Source organism: Peromyscus leucopus, chromosome 12 (assembly GCF_004664715.2).
Source record: "Peromyscus leucopus breed LL Stock chromosome 12, UCI_PerLeu_2.1, whole genome shotgun sequence".
Classification (NCBI taxonomy): domain Eukaryota; kingdom Metazoa; phylum Chordata; class Mammalia; order Rodentia; family Cricetidae; genus Peromyscus; species Peromyscus leucopus.
In genome coordinates, this window is record NC_051073.1 from 312,480 (window position 1) to 336,350 (window position 23,871).

General features: G+C 43.6%; 1 protein-coding gene across 3 annotated transcripts in view; it reads left to right on the forward strand.

The window, feature by feature from the left end:
* Prdm15 (PR/SET domain 15) overlaps positions 1-23,871 on the forward strand; it is an 80,087-nt gene that overhangs the window by 30,090 nt on the left and 26,126 nt on the right. For 2 of the 3 annotated variants that reach the window (XM_028860291.2, XM_028860292.2), the window contains exons 7-11: positions 3,076-3,318; positions 10,360-10,489; positions 11,667-11,863; positions 12,082-12,176; positions 12,537-12,624. In XM_028860291.2, coding sequence (XP_028716124.1) covers positions 3,076-3,318; positions 10,360-10,489; positions 11,667-11,863; positions 12,082-12,176; positions 12,537-12,624 — 753 coding nt within the window. The remainder of the gene's footprint in view (positions 1-3,075; positions 3,319-10,359; positions 10,490-11,666; positions 11,864-12,081; positions 12,177-12,536; positions 12,625-23,871) is intronic. The other variant, XM_037209595.1, reaches the window with a different exon arrangement.

Sequence of the window (23,871 nt, forward strand, 5' to 3'; positions counted from 1 at the left end):
CTAAGTCATGTTTTTAATTTGTATCTCTGTGTCTTAGTCTTATAAAAGTTTTCTTTGCTTATTTTTCTGACTTGTTTGCTATTTTTCAGTTATCACAGCCTTTTCCCCAAACTTTTTATTCTTAACTTAGTTTATGTCTGCCCCTCCACTCCAGTTTGCCCTTAGCTTGTGCTGTGATCTTGGAATTCCAGTTTTCCTGGTTTTTATGTCAGCTGATATCCTAACATGATACCCTAACAGTTGTTTTGTTGCTAAGCTTTCTGAGGTGTGGTGGGTCACTGCTTTGGGTTCTGTTGCTTTGATAATGTACTTAACAAGAATTCTTTCCTTTTTCTTGATCCATTGTGTGCTTTCCCTGTAGCCTGGAGAAGTGTTGGCACAGGGTGGTTTTGTTTTGTTTTTTGCTTTCCTGAGCTTCATAGTTGCGACTGCATTTCTCACTAGAATGTGAAGAGGTTTGGTTGATTTGTTTTAGCTTCTGTATATTTGTGTCATATACTCCCACTGGGACTTCGGTTCCTTATGGGAGTCATTTTATACCACCTGCCTTCCTCTCTAAAATCGTAAAAGAAGGCAATAGTTGGCTTAGCAGGTAAAGGTGCTTGCTTCCAAGCCTGACCACCTGAGTTCAATCCCTGGGACCCATGTGGTGGAAGCAGAGAACCAACTCGCACAAATTGTCCTTTGATCTCCACTTTTATACCATGGCTGCAACACACCTGCACACAATAAATAAATAAGCATGAAAGTAAATGAATGATAAGACCATTGCAGAGAACAGCTTTCTTTCTGTTTCCCTGGATCACTGAACCTGACACAAACCAGGCTTTGTTGACTGGCTCAGAACCTAAGCCCTGTGTAAACTTCAGTCTCGGTTGCCCCAGTACTTGAGCCTAGTGTAGAATGAATCCACGTCTCCTACCCAGACTCCATGTAAACTTTAATCTGTGTTGCTCTGTGCCTGGATCCAGAGTAGACCCAAGTCTGTCTCTCAGTCCCCAGGCCCTGCAATGATTTGTTATCCTGTCTTTACCGCCCAATGACCTGTGAGACCCCAGGGCCTCCAGTCTCACTCACTCTTGGTTTAAGTTCCTTGTGTGTGGTTGGCAGAGTCTTGTTTGCTTCCCTTAATACTGCTCGGCTTGTGTTTTCAGGGTGTGTGTTCTGTTTTGTCTCATTCCCCCATTCATTTTTTTTTTTTTTTTTTTTTTTTTTTTTTTTCGAGACAGGGTTTCTTGTACTTTGCTTTTCTGAGCTTACTTGGTCAGGCTGTCGAACTCACAGAGATCTGCCTGTCTGTCCCGAGTGCTGGATAAAGGCGTGCGCCACGCCGATTCATTTTCAACCAATGAGCTCGGTAAGCTTGTTCTGCTGGGTGCCAGATCATATTAACTTCCCTCACAGGCCTGCTCCTTGGGGCCACCCACCTAGCATACAGTCTCTAATGGAATCAGAGATAATGACTACTTGGCTTGATACTGGTGCTGAACAACTCACATTTGAGAGGGAGGAACCAACTCTGCCTCTGTGTGTGTGTGTGCTTAGTCACTCACTTTCCCTGCCACCTCCTCTTCCTGTCACCTGGTGCCCTGTGACCTAGCCATATTTGCCCATTACCTCCCAAGCTTACCACTCCATGTGGCACCCTGCCTGCCTGGTTGCTCCCAACATCTGTCTCCATTGCCTTTTCCTGGTTGGTCTTAGAGGCTTGCTTTCAGCTATAAATAAGCAAAGTCATTTCACTTGCTTGTAGGGTTTATAAAGAATTGTTTAGCTGGGCAGTGGTGTGTGGGAGCCGGTTCCTCGTGGCTTTACCCAGCAGGTCCTCATAGAGGATGATTAAGACCACGGGCCTGAGTGCAGGTGTCTGAGATGGCCTGCACTTGGCTGTGCTGAGGAAGGAGGTCTTTTGCTCCACCCCTTGGCGTCTCTATAAAAATCCTGGGGAAGAGACAGTTGGGACCCGTTGGAATAGGTTCCAGGCCCTCTGGAGGCGATCCTTTATTTTTTGTTTATCTCCGCAAGATTCTCTGCAATAAATCCTTCTATCTAATATTTCCTGCTGTTCACACTCAAGAAAACTCTGGGGAACTGTGGGGGTGGTGGGTAAACACCCCATAGTGGTGGCACAAACCTTTAATCCCAGCACTTGGGAGGCAGAGACAGACAGATCTCTGTAGGCAGGTCTCTGGGAGTCTGTTCCGTCTACAGAGCGAGGTCAATCTTGTCCCATTCTGTGGAAAAGTTAGAAAGTATAAACTATCAAGGAAGCAAGTTGAAGTTGCCCAGTTTCATCAAGTCAAACACGAGCTGCACAGCATTGGACATCGCCTCTGCAGAGGTACACATGCCCTTCTGGATTTATAGACTGTCTCATGGTAACATCACACCTTGCCTGTGTCTCATTCACTGCTAAGCATAGTTCCAGGATGGGGTTGTGACTCAGGTGGTAGAGTGCTTGCATGGCATATGAGAAGCCCTGGGTTTGAGCCCTAGTGCTGCATAAAACCAGGCATTTGGGATTTGTCTAATTTTGGCACTTGAAGGTGGAGGCAGAAGGATCAGAAGTTGAGGCCAGCGGGCGGTGGTGGCGCACGCCTTTAATCCCAGCACTCGGGAGGCAGAGGCAGGTGGATCTCTGTGAGTTCGAGGCCAGTCTGGGCTACCACGTGAGTTCCAGGAAAGGCGCAAAGTTACACAGAGAAACCCTGTCTTGAAAAACCAAAAAAAAAAAAAAAAAAAAAAAAGAAGAAAAAAAAAATTGAGGCCAGTCTGCAAACACGATTTAAGCTGATTGGCCCCATTTGAAAGTTAGCATTATACATTTCTAAAATCACGGTTCACCATGATCCAGAACCATCTGGTCTTGAACATGTCAGATGAGGGAAACTCTATCTGAAGCTATATGTAAGTGGTGGAGCCATATCTCTTTAAAAACAGTGAGATAAAGTTTATTTACCTGTGCAGAGGGCACGCTCAGCAGATATAACAAAGAAAGCCAACACATGGGGCAGGTGGTGAGCTGGCAGGTGTCTGATCCCTACTGTGTCATCAGCAACCCTTCTCCTCCTGCAGAGCATCTCTTGGGCCACCTGGAGCAAGCCAAAAGCCTTCCAGCAGGTGGCCAGCAGCATGAGGCAGCTTCTGAGAAGGAGCCTGATGCACCCAGGAGGGAGCCTCCCACAGCAGCTGAGAGCAAGAGCATCCAGAGTGCTGTGGCCACCAAAGAGCCAAAGAAAAAGCCTCGAAGGGGGAGGAAACCCAAAGCATCCAAGGTTGAGCAGCCTCTGGTCATCATCAAGGACAAGGAGCCTGCAGGTGAGAAGCTGATGCGTATGTGGCAGAGTGCGTGGTATGTGTGTCTCCTCCTCATCTTTAGTTTTCTGGGGGACCATCTTGGCAGGGAGGGCTCATGAGGTAGGGGCTTATCTCCTCTCCAGTCCCTCAATCAGCTGTTAGGAGTGTGATTATCTTGCAGAGTCTTCCACATTAGAGTGTTCAGAGAGCAGATTTTAAAAATAGATACCTGGCTAGCCTTTGTCTTAGCGGGACTGGAGCCCTCAGTCTGACTGGGTTTTTGTTTGTTTGTTTTTCTTTTCTTTCCTTTTTTTTTTTTTTTTCTGGCTTTGTTTCCTGACAGTCTTGCTATGGCTGGTTTCAAGCTCAGTATGTAACCCAGGCTGACTTTGAACTCTTGATCCTAGCCACACAGCCTCTTGAGGAACTGGGATAACACACCTGTGCCGCCATGCCTGGCTTGTGTCTGTGTGCTTCTCTATCTCAGGTGTGTGTCTTGTCCATGCTGTGCTTGTCGGTCACAGCTCTTCTGTTTGTCCAGCAGCACTTAGTCCGTCAAGTGAGTTCCCAGTATTTGTTGCCCACTTCTTCTGAGTGGACATGTAGCTGGTCATGGCCCTGGCTGTGTGTGTGTCTGTGTGTGTGTGTCTGTGTGTGTGTGTCTGTGTGTGTGTCTGTGTGTGTGTGTGTCTGTCTGTGTGTGTGTGTGTCTGTCTGTGTGTCTGTGTGTGTGTCTGTGTCTGTGTGTCTGTGTGTGTCTGTGTGTGTATCTGTGTGTGTGTGTCTGTGTGTGTGTGTCTGTGTGTGTGTCTGTGTCTGTGTGTGTGTCTGTGTCTGTGTGTGTCTGTGTCTGTGTGTCTGTGTCTGTGTGTCTGTGTATGTATGTCTGTGTATGTGTCTGTGTGTGTCTGTGTGTCTGTCTGTGTGTGTGTCTGTGTGTGTGTGTCTGTCTCTGTGTGTGTGTCTGTGTGTGTGTGTCTGTGTCTGTCTGTGTGTGTTGTGTGTGTTCTGTGTGTGTGTCTGTGTGTGTGTGTCTGTGTGTGTGTCTGTGTCTGTGTGTGTCTGTGTCTGTGTGTCTGTGTGTGTGTCTGTGTCTGTGTGTGTCTGTGTCTGTGTGTGTCTGTGTTCTGTGTGTGTGTGTGTCTGTGTGTGTGTGTGTCTGTGTGTGTGTGTGTGTCTGTGTCTGTGTGTGTGTGTCTGTGTGTGTGTGTCTGTGTCTGTGTGTGTCTGTGTCTGTGTGTGTCTGTGTCTGTGTGTGTCTGTGTGTGTGTGTCTGTGTGTGTGTGTCTGTGTGTCTGTGTCTGTGTGTGTCTGTGTCTGTGTGTGTCTGTGTTCTGTGTGTGTCTGTGTTCTGTGTGTGTCTGTGTTCTGTGTGTGTCTGTGTTCTGTGTGTGTGTGTGTAGCATATACAAAAGCCAGAGGATAACTTTGTAGTTCTCTTTCACTTCTGTAAGGGATTCAGGGATGGAACTCAGGGACCAGGCTTGCATAGTAGTTATCTTTACCACTTAAAAATTCAATCTCTTTTAAATCCAATGTCTTTGTAAAATTCCAAAACCTCTTTAAAAATTCAGTCTAAATTGTAGGAACCTGTAAAATCAAAATTAAGTTAAATACTTTCTTACTTTGAGAGGGAAGAGCCAAGGCACAATCATAACTCCAACAGTGTAAATAGCTCAATGTCCAATATCTGGGGTTCACTGACAATCTTCTGGGCTTCTGCCCTCTGTGGCACACACAGCTGTCGTCCAGGTTCCAGCAAGCTCCACTCTATGGCTGTTATTGTTTTTGCATCTCCAATGTGGTGGGGTCTCTTGCTGCAGCTGGGCTGCACTCCCACCAATAGCCTCATCTTCTCTTCATGACCTCTTCAGTCCTGGTGCTTCAGCTACTCCTGAGGCTTCACCTTCACCAATGGCATTTCCTGGTGTCTCACAGTGTTAAACTCCTGGTCAACATATAATAGGATTCTACCACAGGACTGGCAGGAGCTGGCACAGGCTGTTCTGGAACCCTGACAACACCTCCAGTGGCAACTGTGGTTCAAGGAGGAGGCTAAAAATATAGAAAAACAATGGAGGGATAAAGGAACATAAGTCTGCCAGGATCAGCTTATTGGAGAAGGCCAATATGCTTCAGTACAAAAACAATGTTTATATGATGTCCAAACCCTACTTCTATGTAGAACGGCAGCCTTGAATGCATGGGATAGAGTTGAGGAACCAAGAAAAAAAAAAACTGAGTCATTTACAAAGGTTATACAGGGCCCAAAGGAATCCTTCACAGATTTCTTACAAAGATTGACTTCAGCAGTAAAGAGAATGGTCCCAAATTCAGAAGCTAGTCAGATAATGATTGGATCTTTGGCCTTTGAGAACACGAATGCAGCATGCAAAGGAATAATCAGGCCATTAAAGGCAAGATCTGCACCTTTGGAAGATTGGATTAGAGACACAGTTAATGTTGAGGCTCATGACCATGATGATATGTGGATAGGAGAAGCAATTTCAAAAGGTTTGAGGAATGTTAGATGTTTTGGATGTGGAAAGCAAGGACATTTGAAAAGGGACTGTAAACAGGTCATTCCTAGAAACAATGTTTCTTCAAGGAACAATGGCAACAGAATGCTCCTTCCTTTTGGAAAACACTGGACCAATGAATGTAGATCAACAAAAGACAGGCAAGGTAATCCTTTGTCTCGGTCTTCAGGAAACTCCCAGAGGGGCCTCAGGCAGGCCCCCACAGGAAATCCAGTTCAGACCTTTCCTGCAGTTGTAGAGGAAAACCCCTACTCAAAGCAATTAAATAACCAAATGCCTATGGTAATAAATCGTGCTGGTTGGGATGATGAAACAGAGAATAGAAAATTCAGGAAAAAACATAAAGAAAAATTTTTGGCAAACTTCTATTAATGAACAAAGACCAAAATTAACAAAAATAAATGGTCTGGTAGACATGGGTGCAGACTTTACCATAATTGCACCAGAATTTTGGCATCCAACTTGGCCTCTTCAGGAGGTAAACGTTCAACTGTTAGGAATTGGGACATTATCTCAAGTGAAACAGAGTGCAAGATGGCTGGAATGTATAGGTCCAGAAGGACAGAGAGGAAAATTAAAACCATTTGTGGCTAACACAGCTATGAACCTGTGGGGTCAAGACTTGTTGCAACAATGGAATACTCAAATTAACATCCCTCCAATCTCAGAAACAAATCATAAACTAGCACATGTTTCTGAGAGAAATATTAGAAGGCATTATTCTGAGTGGTCACTAGCCATCCATACTATACAAGAACAGGGCACAACAACTGATGATCTTCCAAAGACACAAACAGCTCTACCTTTAAAATGGTTAACAGACAAGCCTGTATGGGTTCAGCAGGCCTTTAATAACAGAGAAACTCCAGGCTTTAGAAGATCTGGTAGAAGAACATTTAAATGCTCAGCATATTGAAGAATCAACCAGGCCTTGGAATTCTCCTGTATTTGTTATTAAAAAGAAATCTGGTAAATGGAGAATGATAACAGACCTTAGAGCAATTAACAAAGTAATTCAGCCAATGGGCTCTCTACAATCTGGAATTCCTTTGCCTACTCTGTTACCAAAAGGATGGCCTCTCATAGTTATTGATTTAAAAGACTGTTTCTTTTCAATACCCTTACAAGAAAAAGAGAAAGATTTGCTTTCAGTGCCTACTTATAATAATTCTCAACCTGTTAAAAGATTTCAATGGAGGGTCCTCCCACAGGGAATGTTGAATAGCCCAATTCTGTGCCAATATTTTGTACAACAGCCACTGGAAGTGATACGTAAAAAAATTTCTAAATCTATAATTTATCATTATATGGATGATATTTTACCAGCTGATTCAAATGCAGATACTTTAGAAAGAATGTTTGAAGAAGTAAAGAAAATTTTGCCTTGCTGGGGATTACAAATTGCTCCTGAAAAGATACAAAGAAGAGATTCTATTAATTATTTAGGATATAAAATAGAGCTACAAGCCGGGCGGTGGTGGCGCACGCCTTTAATCCCAGCACTCGGGAGGCAGAGCCAGGCGGATCTCTGTGAGTTCGAGGCCAGCCTGGCTACCAAGTGAGTCCCAGGAAAGGCGCAAAGCTACACAGAGAAACCCTGTCTCGAAAAACCAAAAAAAAAAATAGAGCTACAAAAAATTAGACCCCAAGAGGTGCAAATTAGGAGAGATAGACTACAGACTCTTAATGACTTTCAAAGATTATATGGAGATATTTCTCATCTATGAACTATTGTTGGGGTAAAAAATGATAAACTGACTAATTTGTTCAAAACCTTATAAGGTGACAAGGACTTAAATAGTCCAAGAGAATTATCACCTGAAGCTGAGAAAGAATTGGCCTTGGTAGAAAAGAAAGTACATGAAGGGCATGTGGATCTTATTGATCCAAAGCTGGATTGCATTTTGGTTATTTTACCTTCTAGGCATTCTCCTACTGGAATATTAATGTAGAGGGAAGATATTATATTGGAATGGATATTTTTACCAAATAAACCAAATAAAAAATTAAAAACTTATGTGGAAAAAAATCTCTGACTTGATTTGGAAAGGAAAATTGAGACTTCGTCAATTAGCAGGAATAGACTCAGCAGAAATTGTGGTACCATTAACTAAGGAGGACATTGAAAAATTATGGACAGAAAGTGAACCTTGGCAAAGAGCTTGCAGTAATTTTTTGGGAGAAATTAACAGCAAATATCCCAATAGTAAAGGTTTAAAAAAGGATTTTTCCATAACCTGGCAACAAGCCAAAGAAATAGTAAAGAAATGTCCTACTTGTTCCTTCTATAATCAAACGCCATTACCAACAGGATGTAACCCAAAGGGTACTCAGAGGAATGAAAGGTACTTCAGCGGTTCTCCATGACTCCTTCATATCTTCAAAACCAATACCACCTGGGTGACTCTTACACTACCCAAGTTTGGCTGATAACAGGAGGTTCGGCCTTGCCTGTCTCTGAAACACAGCTTGTATGTGCTGACTCTGAGGGAACACTTCCCAGATTTCACCTCAGTGATGCTGGTGTCTTCTTAATTGCCACTAATTTCTTTGCTGCAGCTGACCACTATTATTGTTCAGTAAAGCAAAGTTTTATTTCCGAGATTCTGGTCTCTTGTTAATTATAGCTGATTCTTGAACCACAGATTCCCAACTCAAAATAGCAAATAGCCCTGATAAAATCTTTAAGAGACTCTAAAACTCCATCCTCTGAATTACTCTCAACATTCTTCCAAGCTCCCACAGAAAAGCTCACCAGTCTTTGAACACTCAATGGCTTTTCTAGCCCAAAGTTCTATAGTCCTTTCACACTCCTCCCCCAACAACATGGTCAGGTCTGTCACAGCAGTACCCCATGATCCTGATACCAGTTTCTGTCCTAGTTAGTGTTGCTATTGCTGTGATGGAACACCATCACCAAAGCAACTTGAGAAGGAAAGGGTTTGTTTGGCTTACATTTCCACATCACTGAAGGAAGTCAGGACAGGAGCTCAAACAGGGCAGGAACCTGGAGGCAGGAGCTGATATAGAGGCCATAGAGTGGCTTGCTCAGCCTGCTTTCTTATTGAACCCAGGACCACCAGTCCAGGGATAGCACCACCTACATTGGGCTGGGTCCTCCCTCATCAATCATTAATTAAGAAAATACTCTACAGCTGGATCTTATGGAGGCATTTTCTCTTTTGATGGTTCCTTCCCTCAGATGACTCTAGCTTGTGTCAAGTTGACATGAAACTAGTTAGCACACCACTTGAGCCATTGCACTGGCCTGAGCTTGTTCTTTGAGTATGCAGAACCCTCAGCTGAGTTTGAAGGAATTCACTCTGTAGCATGTACATGTCTCTGGAAAACCATTGTCTCTGTGGTCCTCATGCAACTCCTGCCCCAGCTGCCTGGCCCTCCTGCCTGTGTTACTGGCACTGGATGCTCTTTAGTCTTGCCATTGTGGAAATGAGAAGCAGGCTTGAAATTAAAGAGAATAGAAGAGCAGCTTCCTTGGAACAGTCTCCACTTTCCTGTTTCCTGCTCTTTGGCCAGTGCCTGTTCTCTGAACCATGTGGAAATATCTGCACATGAGCAGGAGTGGTTTGAGCTCCTGTGGGGCTTCCCTGCCTCTATAGACAGGAAGGGGCAGAAGGAACTACTTCCTGACTGTCACTTGCAATTGGTGATAGTAGATGAAACAATAGAAACCAGTGGTTCCAATTATCATCAGAGAGGCTTTCTCCAACAGCTGATGGGAGCCGTTGCAGAGACCCACAAACCAAACATTATAATGGGTAGAGAGAGAGCCCGAATTGGAGAGCTCCATTGGCTCCCTCCCGTTGGTACTTGGAGAACTCTGAGGAAGAGAGGGAGGAAGAATTGTAGGATCCAGAGGGGTCAAGGACACCAGGAAAACAGCCCACAGAATCAAGTAAGCACCACAGAAACTGAGCATGGTGGTACATAGCTAGAATTATAGCTCTTGGGAATAGAAGCATCAGATATCCAAGGTCATCCTTGACTACATAGTAAGTTCGAGGCCAGCCCTTGGTACATGAGACCCTACTTCAAAAGACAACAACAACAAAGCCCACAGTGGTTGAAATTTTCTTCTGTATAATCTTTCTATGTTTCATTTTATCACATTTCTGACATGGCTGTGAATAGAATGTTTACTCACCTTTGAATATCCTCAAGATGATTTATCATACTTGTAAATCTCTGTCAGAACTCATTTAATAAGCTACAAGATCTGGCTGCATATCCATCTGCTATATATCAATAGTGTCCTAGACAGGATCAGGAGAGATTGAAGTAACGTGATGCTTGGGCTTTACAAGGTATGGCATGTAACTTTGGTTTGCATTAAAAACATATTTTCTTTATATAATAGATAAACGCTTAAATTCTAAAATGTTCTACTTCTATCCCTATTACATCCACACTCAGGATGTGCTCCCAGGGGCAGTGCTTCTCTGCATTTGTCACAGTCTGTCCCCTACACCAGTGATGACTCTTGTCATGCTCTTTTGCACAGAGCACGTGGCAGAGATCATTACCGAAATCCCCCCAGACGAGCCTGTGAGTGCAACACCAGACGAACGGATAATGGAATTAGTCTTGGGGAAGCTGTCCACCCCCACAAATGAAGTCAGCTCAGTGCCAAAGTAAGTCGTGCTTGTATGTGGCTGGTGCTTGGGGACGGAGCACAGGGAACAACTAATTGGTACTGAAGGGAATGCACCTCCCACCTCTAACCCCAACCCTCCCCCCCCAACACACACACACACACAGCAGAGCCAAGGCTTCATCTTTTCAGACCAGAAGTGTATGTTCTGGAGCCCAGGAGTTTCATAGTTCATTCACTGTGAAAACTTTTTTCTTACCTTAAAACACACAGGACTCTTTAAGGACACAGTGCAGAGACACTATAGCTATCTTATCTCCCAAGCCTTTATCTACACAAACTGAAACTGCCCCCAGTGCCCACCATTCTGCTTTCTGTCTGCATTCATTTCTAGCCTATGCCCCCCACATCAGTAGGGCTCACAGTACTTGCCCTCTGTGAATGGCATATTTTACTCAGCACTGTCCTTCTATGTCATAGTGCATGTCCAGACCTCCTCTGTAAGCCTGACTGATGCTACACTGATGTATGCACCTGCTTTGTCTGCTCCCACAGGGGATTCCTGGGGGCTCTGCCCCAGCTCTATGAGCAGTGCTGCTGTGGTTCAGCAGTTGCTTGTATCTGGATTTTAGTCAGTTTCACACCTTGTTCTGCAAGGGAAAGCAATTTTTATGCCGTAGTTATGATTCCCTGGTGAGTTTTTGCCCTGAAGTTGACTCAGCTGCTGGTGTTTTCTATGCCCTTTGGAGTTGGCAAAATTCACCTGATGAACCTGTGAAAATGTGGACATGTTTATTATTTCTTTCCTGTCTTCCTGCCCAGAGGATTCCAAGCACTTACCAGAAAAAGCACACTTGGCAGGATGAAGAAATGTTTAGAAGTCAGGTTCAGAGTCAACATAAAGCAGAGTAGAGTTGAGACCCAAGGACGAGAGCCACAGACAGCTACCTGGTTTGGGACACAAATGGAGCTCAGGCTGAAGCAAGTGAGCTGCACAGCTGTTAGGTGGCACTGACGCCACCGTTCATGCACTCAGAGTGTCTATGCTACCCAGAGGGTGGGTGATACTGAGTTCTGCCTTCCTCCTCCTTTCCTCATGGACCAAGTGTAGCTGGGAAATATGGCCAGAGAACTTTCCAGGTGACTGTGATCAGAAGCTTTCTCTCTGAGGACCCAGCCACCACCTTTCCTTGACCTGCTGTCCATCTCCTGGGCAGGTTCACGCATCATCCAGGCAGTACCATTGCCCTCAAGAGGGGCTTGGTTCTGTCCAGCAGACATGGTGTCCGGAGGAAGCTCGTTCGGCAGCTGGGTGAGCATAAACGAATCCATCAGTGTGGCACCTGCAGCAAGGTCTTCCAGAACAGCAGCAACCTGAGCCGGCACGTGCGCTCGCACGGTGAGTGCGCGCACGGTGAGTGCCTGCCCAGCCCACAGGGCAGGGCCAGGAAAGTGTGTGTCCATTGTTAGGTCCTTGCTGCAGAGCTGCTGCAAGGGGTGACCCTGTGGCTGCCTGTGCCCTTCAGCATAGGAGGTACCCAGCCCGGCAGAGGCCTCATGTTTCAAAGATGGGTGCAACTTGCTGAGAAAGGCCAAAGCAGTAAATCTGCCTTCTGTTGGCTGGTTCCTTAGGTGACAAGCTGTTTAAATGTGAGGAATGTTCGAAACTGTTCAGCCGTAAGGAAAGTCTAAAGCAACATGTCTCCTACAAGCACAGCCGGAATGAGGTAAGTAGGCACCCAGACAACTGCCTGAACTAGTGTTTCCTAGAGGAGGAGCCATGGTAGAGGAGAACTCTTAGTCTCCAGAGGGAGGTTCTCCAATGCGTTCTGAGCCCAGCTTAGGCCAGTGCTCAAGAAGCAATAGGGACGAGGGAGAAGATAGGTGACTGGCATTTGGGGTACACTCACGTGAGTGTGGAATTCTCTTTCTCGGGCAGTTGGACAGCAAGAATAGTCCCACTAGAACAGGGAGGAAAGCTGTGGTGTAGCTAGTCCTGGAAGTTACTGGGACAGCATGCACAGGGCGGGGGGGCACCTGTGTTGAACTCATGCTGTCTTCCTTGCTGACTGTACCCCTTTGAGCAGGTGGATAGTGAGTACCGCTACCGCTGTGGCAGCTGTGGAAAGACCTTCCGCATGGAGAGTGCGCTGGAGTTTCACAATTGTAGGACAGGTGAGGCCCCGTCCCCAGTCACCGCCCTGCCTGTTAGGAGGAAGGGTCCCACTGAGCACACAGCTGCCTTGGCATCTCCCTGATCCTCTTTCCTCAAGGAACATGAAGAATAAAACTGTTCAGCCATTAGAGAAGCTGAAAGCAACTTTCCTTTAGTCAGAAAGGGATGGGTTGTCTCATGTCAGTATGCATTCTCAGACCCTGTCTGAGGCCACTGTAATGCAGGACTTTCATCCTTGCTAACAGAGTGAGCAACACTGTTCGGTTTGTTCTACAAGCGTGTGAGTGAGAAATGCAATGGCAAGGCTTGAGATGGGAATGCCCACCAGGCTTGTTGGAGCTTTCCTCCCACCGTCAGCCTCCTGAAACTATCCGCTGTTGGTACCCAGACAGGGATTTTGTTGCCATCTTTGATAGCTGGCAAATGTAAGTGAGCAAGCAGCAAGTAGGCTGAGGGGTGGCAGCTCCCTGAGGCCCTGTGCTCCAGAGAAGCCCTGTGTCCACTAGTTCCCAGGCATTAACCATGCAGCCAAATCACCAGAGGGAGTGTAGAGGGAAGATCACCAGTGTCTTTGTGTTCTCCCTCTTTCTAGGACTCAGAAAAATCAGGCAGTGGCAGTTACCTTAGAGACCTAGAGAGTCAGCCCGAGACATTCTCTACTCCTGTGGTCATGTTTCTCTCAATGCTTTTGCTCACCTGTGGATATCAGAGTCTCTACCAGTTTGTCCTGTGTCTGTGGTTGGTTTCTTCTGTCCCCAGCTGTGGCTCATTGTGACAAGGCTGCTCTGAAGGGCAGGCCAGGCAGGTTTCTGGAGGATGCCTGTCAATGACATGAACCACCTGGGGGAATGTGTACCTAACCAGAATTGGTAGCCTATGTCCTCCACCTTCCCTGTCTTAGTGTGCCTATAGGAATCTGGGCATACTTTTAGCTGTTCCCATTTAGTGTAGCCTCAGGAATGAATATTCTTTGTTAACTGGGATTGGTACCACCTTCCTATTGTTCCTCAAAGAGATGTAGAGGAGGGTGAGAGTAACCCCAGCTTGATGTCTCTTGTTCCTGTTTAAGGTTTAATGATTTCTCTAAACAAGCAGAACAGAAAATGAAGCAGTTGCTGTGTGTTAGTTAGAACTGTCACACCAGACGCTTGTCCTTGCTAGGTAGTCATGGCAGTGATGAACTATAAGCAACTTTACTCTTGAGACAGATTTCAAGGCTGGGAGCTGAGAGTGAAGATGAGCTGTTAGCCTTGAGACCCCACAGCTGCCTGTCTATATGCTCTCATGCCTTCTGTGGTATAAAGTTAGTAGAATGTGCATCCTCAAAGGGTTTATACAAAGGGGCTGGGAGCTTGAAGTGTGTAGTGGGTGGACATTTCTGCAGTCCACTCTGTCAGGCCTGTTCCTGTGCCCCCTGTGCATTGGTATTACTCTCATCTACCTGCTTGCTCTGCTGCCTTTGAACCTACAGAGGGTGCTAGCAGGTAGCAAGGCCAAAGCCAAGGGCCCAAGCTACAATCCCCAGCAGCTTGGCTCCCTAGCAGTCCACTCTTATCCTCTCGGGTGTCTAAGCTTGTAGTTTTTAACAAAATCTCAATTGTTCAATTTTACCAATAAAGACTCGGGAGACAAATGCTTGAGTGAAAACCTGCTAGCTCAGAGAGGCAGAGAAAGCACCCAGCCGACCTTCCTTTTCCACCAACATCCCAGAAGCTCTCCTCCTACTCTTTCTCCAACCAACTTCTTCAAACTGAATGTCCCTCCCTTCTATTTCCTATGGGTCTCTCTATCCATCCTCTTGACACCCTCTTACTCTCTATGGTTTTTTTCTTAATAATCCTGTGTTGACTTCCTGTCAACTGGTTGCCTGCTCCACCTCTTGACCTATGGTTGACTTTATTTAATCCTATTTTCAATATTCAAGCAGAAAGCTCTTGGATTAAAGGTATGTGCTAAGACTGAGCCATACCACAACTAGAAACAGGTTTTTCCAGTAAAAAAAACCAAATCTATGGGTTCACAGTGTGATTAAATATCCTGCAACATTTCTTCCTTTTTGTCTAACTAAAAAGGAAAGATTTTAACTCTTAACAGTAAAACTATTTACAGTAATGAAGCTATTTCTGCCAATCTTTCAACAGTGTCCAGCTTGGTTGTATTTGGCAGTCTTAGGATTGAGTATTTTTGAGTTCAAAGTTATGTAAGATGTTTGTCAGTCTCATATGAACTCAGCAATTTGAATGCCCTGAGCAGATTCTAGTCCGAAGCTGAGTTTTGGGTGGTGTTTGTCAGCTTAGTGGCAATCCTAGCTAGGTAGAACACAGCAGTCAGCCCAAAGGTGCCCACTGTTTGTGCAGAACATTAGGTGGTTGTCTAGTGTGAAGGAGTAGCCACTTTGGCAAGATCGTAGCATGGGTGCTGATGTTAGCCTGGGCTCTGAGCCAGGATTTCATGCCAGTTAGCTGGAGGTAGGCGATACCACTTGGTCAATTTACTCTTTTTTTGGGGGGACATTTTCTCTTAATGATTTGTCCTTTTTCTTCAGATGTTTCATTTGTCCAGTTGTCTTCAGATTCCTTAGTTTGGATGCTTGTATTCTTCTGCAAAGATAAAAGCAAAACCCTGCCCCAACCCTAACACTGGGGGGATCCTTTTTTGGCAGGTTATATCTTTCCTAGGGAAAAATGTTTTTTGGCAACAGAAAAAGTATTATCTTTCCTTTAAAAGAATTCTTTTGAAAATTTGGAACTAAATATACCTTAGTATGTATGGATAAATATGCACATGCATATATATATATATGCATATATATATAATGTATATTATATATATGTGAATTCAAGGTTTAAGAGTATTTTTTTAGATCACAAAGGACATCTACTTTGAATTTTAGCTTGTCTCTTGTAAGCAGCTTTTAAATTTAAATCATTGTAATTTTTATGAGTCTGTTTTTGTCTTCTAAGTATAAAGGTGTGAACCACCACCTGGCTATTTTTTTTTTTTTGTTTTTTTTGTTTTGTTTTTCGAGACAGGGTTTCTCTGTGTAGCTTTGCGCCTTTCCTGGAACTCACTTGGTAGCCCAGGCTGGCCTCGAACTCACAGAGATCCGCCTGCCTCTGCCTCCCGAGTGCTGGGATTAAAGGTGTGCGCCACCACCGCCCGGCTATGGATTCTTTTTAATAATTATTTTCATAGGATTGTCCTGGTTTAATTTGATTTTCTATTTTCTCTTATTTTATAGTGTTAGGGGTAAACTTTAAAGTTTTTTGAATGTGTAATCTATCATTCTTGTTGATTTATTTTGAATTTGCTCCATAGCAAATTTTAATATTATAGTCTTAATTAAACATGATGTTAATTTGTCCATTATTTCATTATTTTTAGATGTTTTGTCTGTCTTGTCTGTATGAGCTACATAAAATTCGATGTTTTTTGTTAAATTTTGTTAGATTGTTGTCATTTTCATTCATGCCTCCCATGACCAGACGTCTGTCATTTATGTCAGTCAGTGGTTTTCCATTTTGATGGCCATATGGCTATACCATTGTACCTGTACCATAAATTGGAGAAGATGGAGATTTTTCTTTTTTTCTTGTTTGTCTTATAGCCAATTTGTGGTTCCTTCCTCAGTATTGGCCATTCCATCCCCCGGTCTATAGGCTGTCGCTTTCTGTTAGTTTTGGCTCCATCAATGGCTGATGATCCATCAGTAAACCATGTGTTAGCCAGCTGGTGTGACCATTCCATTGGTCCCCACAGTTTAATAGGTGCCTCTTTAGGGGGAGAGGGAAGCAGTTTAAGAATGGGGACTATAGGCACTGAGCCATTTCCTCAGTGTGTGAAGGTACAGATCCCTTTGTTACCACATTCTAGTCATGAAATAATTCAGATAGGAACAGTTCCACTGTAATACCTTTTCTTCCATGGCTAAACCTACAAAGGACTCTGCCTTCAAATGGATCCAATCCATCATTGTAAGGGCATCCTCATGACCATGTCTCATAAAATGTCCATATTTGTTTTTCAGAGAGAGAATATTTGTTCTCCGTATATTCAAAGTTTGCAATAGAAGCCAACAGACAAATGTTGGTGTATTCCATTTTGTTTTATGAAGTCCCCAGTTACCAATTCACCAATAAATATGATATCCATAATTAGGGTATCATTTGGGTCAATACTGGTCAGGATTGTGTGCACAGAGAAGAGTTTACCAGCAGTTGCAAAAGCTGCCCTTTGTTCCTGTACCCACTGGAAATTAGTTGCCTTTCTAGAAACCCTGTAGAGGGTTTTTATAATAATCTATAAATATGGTATGTGATTTCTCTAGCATGCAAAAATACCAATTAGGAGCTGTATATGAGTTTAGTCCTTGGGTGGTGGGATTAAAGGTGTGCTCCACCCCCTTGTTCACTGTAACTCTAGGATTTAGGAAACAACTAATTTACAGAGATCCCCCTGTCTCTGTTGGGATTAAAGGTGTGGACTACCACCACCGTGCTCAAATATTTTTCTTAGCTCCAAACCACTCCAACTCTTAGAGATTTAGAAAACAAGTTTGAACTGTAGTAACCCTTCTAATTTACTTAAAACATTTAAAATCTCTTAACTGTGTTTTTAATACCAAACAACAAAAATATCCTTTTTATTTAAGAGGAAAACGCAAAAGCTTATGTACAAGATGGCAATCTACAACCTAGCATTCTAACATGGACTTAAGACAAGTGGTTTAAGAAAACCCATTTTTTATTTTATTATCATAAGGCAAGTGTACCTTTGGTAAATTATCATTTGAAAATATTATTTTTTATTTTTACTGTTTTATGTCTGATCAAATGAAAGGCATTTGTTAATCTTTATAAGTTAGTTTGGACTGAATGACCAAGCTGTCTGATGAACCATCACCTCTTCTTATTCTGGAGGTCTTTATCCATCTTGATGGTATCCACAACTTTTCTTCCCTTCTGTAGAAACAAAGGTAAAATGTCTTCCCCAACATAACACATATCCCTGTTTCCATTCTGAGGTCAACACATCTTTAAAATGTACAGGCTGATTTAATTCAGCAGGTTTTTTTTTTTTTTATCCAATATCTCTCCACAGCTGTTGTTCCTTTTTCATTAGCATTTAAAAATTTTAAAGTTAATAAAAGCACTGTGTAATCTATCTCTGGGGCTCCTTACTACCCCTTAAGCATATCTTTTAAAGTGTGATTAGATCTTTCTATAACTACTTGTCCTTTCTATAACTGCTTGGATTATGTGGTATACCTGTAATATGCTTTATGTTGTTGTTTGTTTGTTTGTTTTCAGTTTTTTCAAGACAGGGTTTCTTTGTGTAGCCCTAGCTGTCCTGGAACTTGCTCTGTAGACCAGGCTGGGCTCAAACCCACAGAGATCCACCTGCCTCTGCCACCACTGCCTAGCACTTTATGTTGTAATTTGCAAAAACAACTGTTTCATTTTACTAGAGACATATGCTGGAACATTGTCAGTCTCAGTTTGTACAGGATCCCCATTATAACCATAACTTCTAATAAATGTATAATTACAGAATCGGCCTTTTTAGAACTTAAAGCAGTTGCCAATTAAAATCTTGAATATGTATATAAGGTATGGTGCACATAATTTTCCAAACTGCGCAAAATGAAACACATTTGTCAAATTTCACTTTTTTGGGGTACCTTTTGAAGGTAGTAGAGTTTGGTTATACAAAGAACAAGTAGGACATTTCTTTATAATTTCCTTCGCTTGTTGTCGAGTGATAGAAAAATCTTTCTTTAAACCTTTGTTGTTAACATGGTATTTCTTAGGAAAATTTGAGACTCCTAGCACATTTTCTTTTAATAGCTGATAAAGTTCATCATTACCTTGTGCTAGAGGACCTGATAGACCTATGGAATCTAATGTGTTTTCTATACAAGAGGTGATTTTTATTTCTAATTATTTGTTGTAGTTGAATAGTGAAGTTAATTCTGAATCATTTGGAATGAGTTTAGTGGTTTCAATATGTAAGACAACTCTCTGCATATTGAGTCAGTAACTATATTAAGAGATTCAGAAAAATCTAATAATACCATAAGAATGGCATACAGCTCTGAATCATAAGCACTTTGAGCCATTTTACTTATTTTTTCTGACATATATAACCTGTCTTTCCTGATTTATTTGCAACAGTATAGAATGTAGGGGCTCCTGAAATTGGTGTCCCTTTTACTATATGAGGGAGAATCCAGTTAGCTTTTTTATAAACTGAAGTCTCTTGCTTTTGGGATATTTGTTGTTAATCTCCCCCAAAAATTATTATAAACTCTTTGCAGTGTTTATTTTCTGCCCATAATGAGGCAATTTCAGCATTAATAAAATGTACCACAATTTCTGCTGGGTCTATTCCTACTAATTGATGAAGTCTCATTTTTTCTTTTAGAATCAATTGAGAAACCTTTTTTATATAATTCTTTAATTTTTTACTTTGTGTACTAAAAATATCCAATCTAAGATGTTATCTTTTCTCTCCATAAGAATTCCTGTGGGAGAATGAGTAAAAGGCAAAAATAACTAAAATACAGTCAAGCTTTGGATCCAAGTGATCCACATGTCAATCCTATGATGTCTTTTCTTTTCTATCAGCTTCAACTGATTTTTTTTTTTTTGGATTATTTAAGTCCCTATCACCTTGTAAGGTTTGAAATAAATTACTTAGCTCTTGAGTAGTCAGTCCAACTATGGGCCATAGCCAGTTAATATCTGAGCAAATTTTTAAAGTCATTAAGAGTTTGTAATTGATTTCTTTTGATTTGTACTTTCTGTGGTCAAATTTTCTGTAAACTTGTCTTATATTCTAGATAATTGATAGAGTCTCCTCTCTGTACTTTTTCAGGAGCAGTTTGTAATCCCCAGTAAGGCAAAATTCTCTTTACTTCATCCAACATTTTTTCTAAGGTATTCGTGTCTGAATCAGCCAGTAAGATATAATCCATATAATGATAAACTTTAGATTGAGGAAACTATTTAAAAATTATTTTAATGGCTGTTGTACAAAATATTGACACAAGGTGGGGCTGTTTAACTTTTCTTTTTACAGGTTGAGCATTATTATAAGTAGGCACTGTGAAGGCAAATTTTTCTTTATCCTTTTTTTTTTTTTTTTTTTTTTTTTTTTTTTCCGCTTATAGAGTTTATTAGAAACAAAGGACAGAAAGTGCAGGCCTGTGGGAGAGACACGTGCGTGGAGAAGAAGGGAGGGGGGATATGGCGCCGGACTTTTAAAACCGGCTGGGGGCGTGGCCAGGTCACGTCACTACTCTACGTGTGTGCGTAGAGCACATGGTGGTGTTGCGCACTTACATCACCATGCAACGTCACGGGACTCTGATCACGCGAGACCCCTTGGCCCGGAACTTGATAGGTGGAGACATCCGAAACACCGGGTATCCTAGCTACGGGACGCTCTTGATGCGGAAGTGGCTGGACAGAAGTGTCCGCCCAGTAAATGGAACCGCGTTGTGAACCCTTCATTCCCGACTCTTTTACTTTTTAAAAAGGAAAAAATTGTGGTTGACTGGGTGCGGGGGCGACGTTTCTCTTAAAGACTGCTTCCAGCTGAATAGTGGGCGTCGGTTGGCTCTTGGGGGGAGGGTGAAGGGTATCTTGTGAAGTCCGGGAATGATGATGAGGGGTCCTGGAACGGCGTTCTGCCTTCTCCTGGTTCCGCGGCTGTCGGCTGTCCATCCGTACTGGTGCTGGGGCCTCCCATTTAGCAAGATATGCCTGGATATTTTTGATGGTCCTTTTTGCCTCCGGCTCTGTGTGGCCCTGGTTGGAAAAGGAAGGGGTGGTACCTTATTCCTCTGGAATTGGTGGCAAAGCAGGGGATCCTGATGTCCTCTGGAGCTTGGAGAGTGAGAGGCCCTGTCTGTTTCACTGTATATGAAGAGAGATTCTTCTGGATGGAGGTGAGATAAAAGGTTTTAGGTGAGACAGGTGGACCCAGTGAGGAAAACCCTCGAGTTTAGCAGCTGTAGGGGTTATAAGAATTACTTTGAAGGGTCCCTGCCACTTAGGGGAAAGGGGTGAAGGACACTGACCCGGAGGGGAAAGAAGAACCTGATCTCCAGTGTGTATTGGAGGTGGGCAAGGATTGTCACATGACTGAGGCAGTGAACAGTCCGCATAGCTCCATAGAATAGACCTTAGATGACATAAAAGAGGGGTTAACAGACTATCTGGAACAGCTGGAGGCTTGGAAAAGACCTGGTGTTAGAACTGGTCTGAGGAGATATTTAACTTTTCCTGCTGCATGGCCATTATATGGCCTGAGACACTGATCCTCCTTTTGCTGTGAGAAGTCCACGCTCCCTCCAAATAGCAGCGTGGGACAGGAGGATATGAAAAGCATATTTGGAGTCTGTAGAGTTAGTGGCTAGGAGAAGAAGTAAGAGCTGCTGGCGCGTCTGGGAGGAGGCAAATGTGTGGAGTGAAAAGAAATGGACGCTCCTACCTTAGCTAGGAGATCCCTCCCCATTAAAGGTACAGGGCAACTTAGCACCACTAAGAATGTATGTGTGAGAGGGATGCCTCTGAAAATACAATTAAATGGCAGTGTCTGCTGAGGTAGATAAGGCTGTCCCCTGTACCCGACAATAAAGGAGAGGTGACATCCCAAGACTCCCAGGACTGAGTCAATGGCTCTGGTGTCCAGAAGGAAAGAAACGGATCGCTTCCCTGCTGCGTTCTGGGTTCCCTGTCATGTCTATAGCCAAGCCTAGGTCTGTTGGAGGTCTTAGCTTGATGTACCCATGCATCTTGGTGCCTGGGGGCAGTCAGCTGACTCTGTCTTTCTAGGCGGCACTTTTAACAAGGCTGTTGATGGCCTAGCAGAGCATTCGGTAGCCCGTGGCCTTTTCCTCATTTAAAACAGGGACCCAACAGCTTTTGGAAGTCAGCGAGTGCCAGCACTTGGCAATTTTGTTTTCGGGCTTTTATCTCTTCCCTGGCACACCTTAATGCCACAAGTGACTCTTTTGCCTGTGGGGTCAGGAGCCTCGCTCTCCAGATGCTTAAGTTTTAGTCAGGTAGGTCTGGGGAACAAGAGACAGATTCGTCCTTATCCTGAATTACCGTTTTTTGTTTTTCATAGTTTACTGGTTTTAGGGCAGCCTTACGGAGGCCTGTCAGGAGACAGGTAATAAACCTATCTCTGGCTAGACAGCCACTCTGGGTGTTGTAGCCCCAGTGTGGTTCCCGGTCAGGAACCGCTTCGGCTCCTGGGGGGTGTGAAAGGTTAGTTTGATGAATTTCGTCTGTGTGAATCCTAGCCTGCTTCCCATACCCGCCTGAGCTCCTCAGAAGGTCATGAAAGGTGAGACTATAAGATTGAGTTATATATTGAAACTGTTTAATGAAGGAAGCAGAATTAGACATATAAGAACCCAGCTTACTTTTTATCTGAGAGAGTGGATGGAACATGAATTTTAATTATTGGTTCCTTAGCAAGATCTAGAGTCAGAAATTCTGGAGTCAGAGAATCCTCTGGTTTACGTATAGCTAGGAGCATATGAGCAGGAGAGAAGGAAACGAGAAGAGACAGTTTAGCGTTGAGAGAGAAGAAAGCAACTCTTTCCATTTGCCTGAACGCCGACAGTGATTGGATAGCTCCCGTGAAATATCGGGATCCAAGGAGCCGCTTAGTGGCCCTTTGTTATTTTTTTTAAAGCATACTTTGGCCATCTCTTTTTTTTTTTTTAACATAAACGAGTTAGCTTAGAATTCTTTATGTGAGGCATTAAACTGAGAGGTTTTAAAGCTTCAACAAGACAGCCCAACGGAGAGGAAGGAGTAACAGAGTTGGAAGCCTTGTTTCCCATGTCTGCAGCAGAGGCAAAAAAAAAAAAAAGAAAAAAGAAAAAGAAACGTAATCCGGAGCCAAGACCTCAGGCGTCCCCAGGGTCCCGGACGGATTTCAGGCACAGGCTGCTCCTAGGCTCGTCAGCCAAAGAAGCAGGGGCCCCCTCCACGGTGAGGAAAGGATCCCCCGGGAATCCAGACAGCGTTTGTCCCTCTGTCAAGGGATGAACGTGTCGCCCTCACGTGGCTTTGTCAGGACGCACCAACGGCGGTGGCCCTAATTGAAGAAACACCTCAGGCTGCAGATGTGGGAGAGGCCAGAAAAATTAGGCCAGTTGGCCAGCGATAGGGGCCGACCGTAGCCAATGAAGACCGTGGTCGGGGGTTCCCCCGGTCTCAAGAACACGTGTGAGGCGCCGGACAATCAACGGTCGTTCTCACCGGTTCAGGAAACCGTTTACGCCGGCCGAAAGTGGGGGGCACTCACCAATCCGATCCGGTGTTGGATGCAGTTTGGATGCGATTCAGGCTAATGGAGAGCGGTCTGTCGCGTACGGAGCAGATTGCCCGGTCCACGGGCTGCCTGCGGGAAGCGCCGGCAGCGCCTGCTCGGTTCACGGCACCAAAAATGTTAGTTTTCTGTCTGCGTTGTGTTCTTACCCTGTAAGGAACGTCACGAAACACGACAGAATCCGCTTATAGAGTTTATTAGAAACAAAGGACAGAAAGTGCAGGCCTGTGGGAGAGACACGTGCGTGGAAAAGAAGCTATCCTTTTCTTGTATAGTAAAAAAGCAGTCTTTTAAATCTGTCACTGTAATAAAGTAATAAAGAAGGCAAGGGAATTCCAGGGTGTAAAAAGCCCATTGACTAAATCACCTTATTTATGGTTCTGTTAACATTCTCCTTTTCCATATTTCTTTTTAATGACAAATATAAGAAAATTTCAAGGACTGGTCAATTCTTCAATGTGTTGAGCATTTAGATGCTCCTATACCAGTTGTCCTAGTGCCTGTAATTTTTCTGATGTCAAAGGCCATTATTCCACTTACACAGGTTTGTCAGTTAACCATTTTAAAAGTAGGGCGGTTGGTAGCTTTGAAAAACCAACAGCTGTTGTCCTCTGATTATGAACAACTTGAAGAGTCTGTGACTGCTCTTGATAATACCTTCTGATATTTTTCTCATGAGCATTCCTTACTTTATGGTTTGTTTCTGAGATTCTGAAAGTACAGTTAATCTGTATTTTCCAGTGCTGCAACAAATCACATCCCCATAAATCCATGACTATATTAGCCACATATGGCTTTAATTTTCCTATTTGTCCTTCTGGCCCTATATACTTGACCTCTCTTGCACTTTGTTTTACCTGAGATGAATTTCTAATCCGTAGAAGTTAACCATT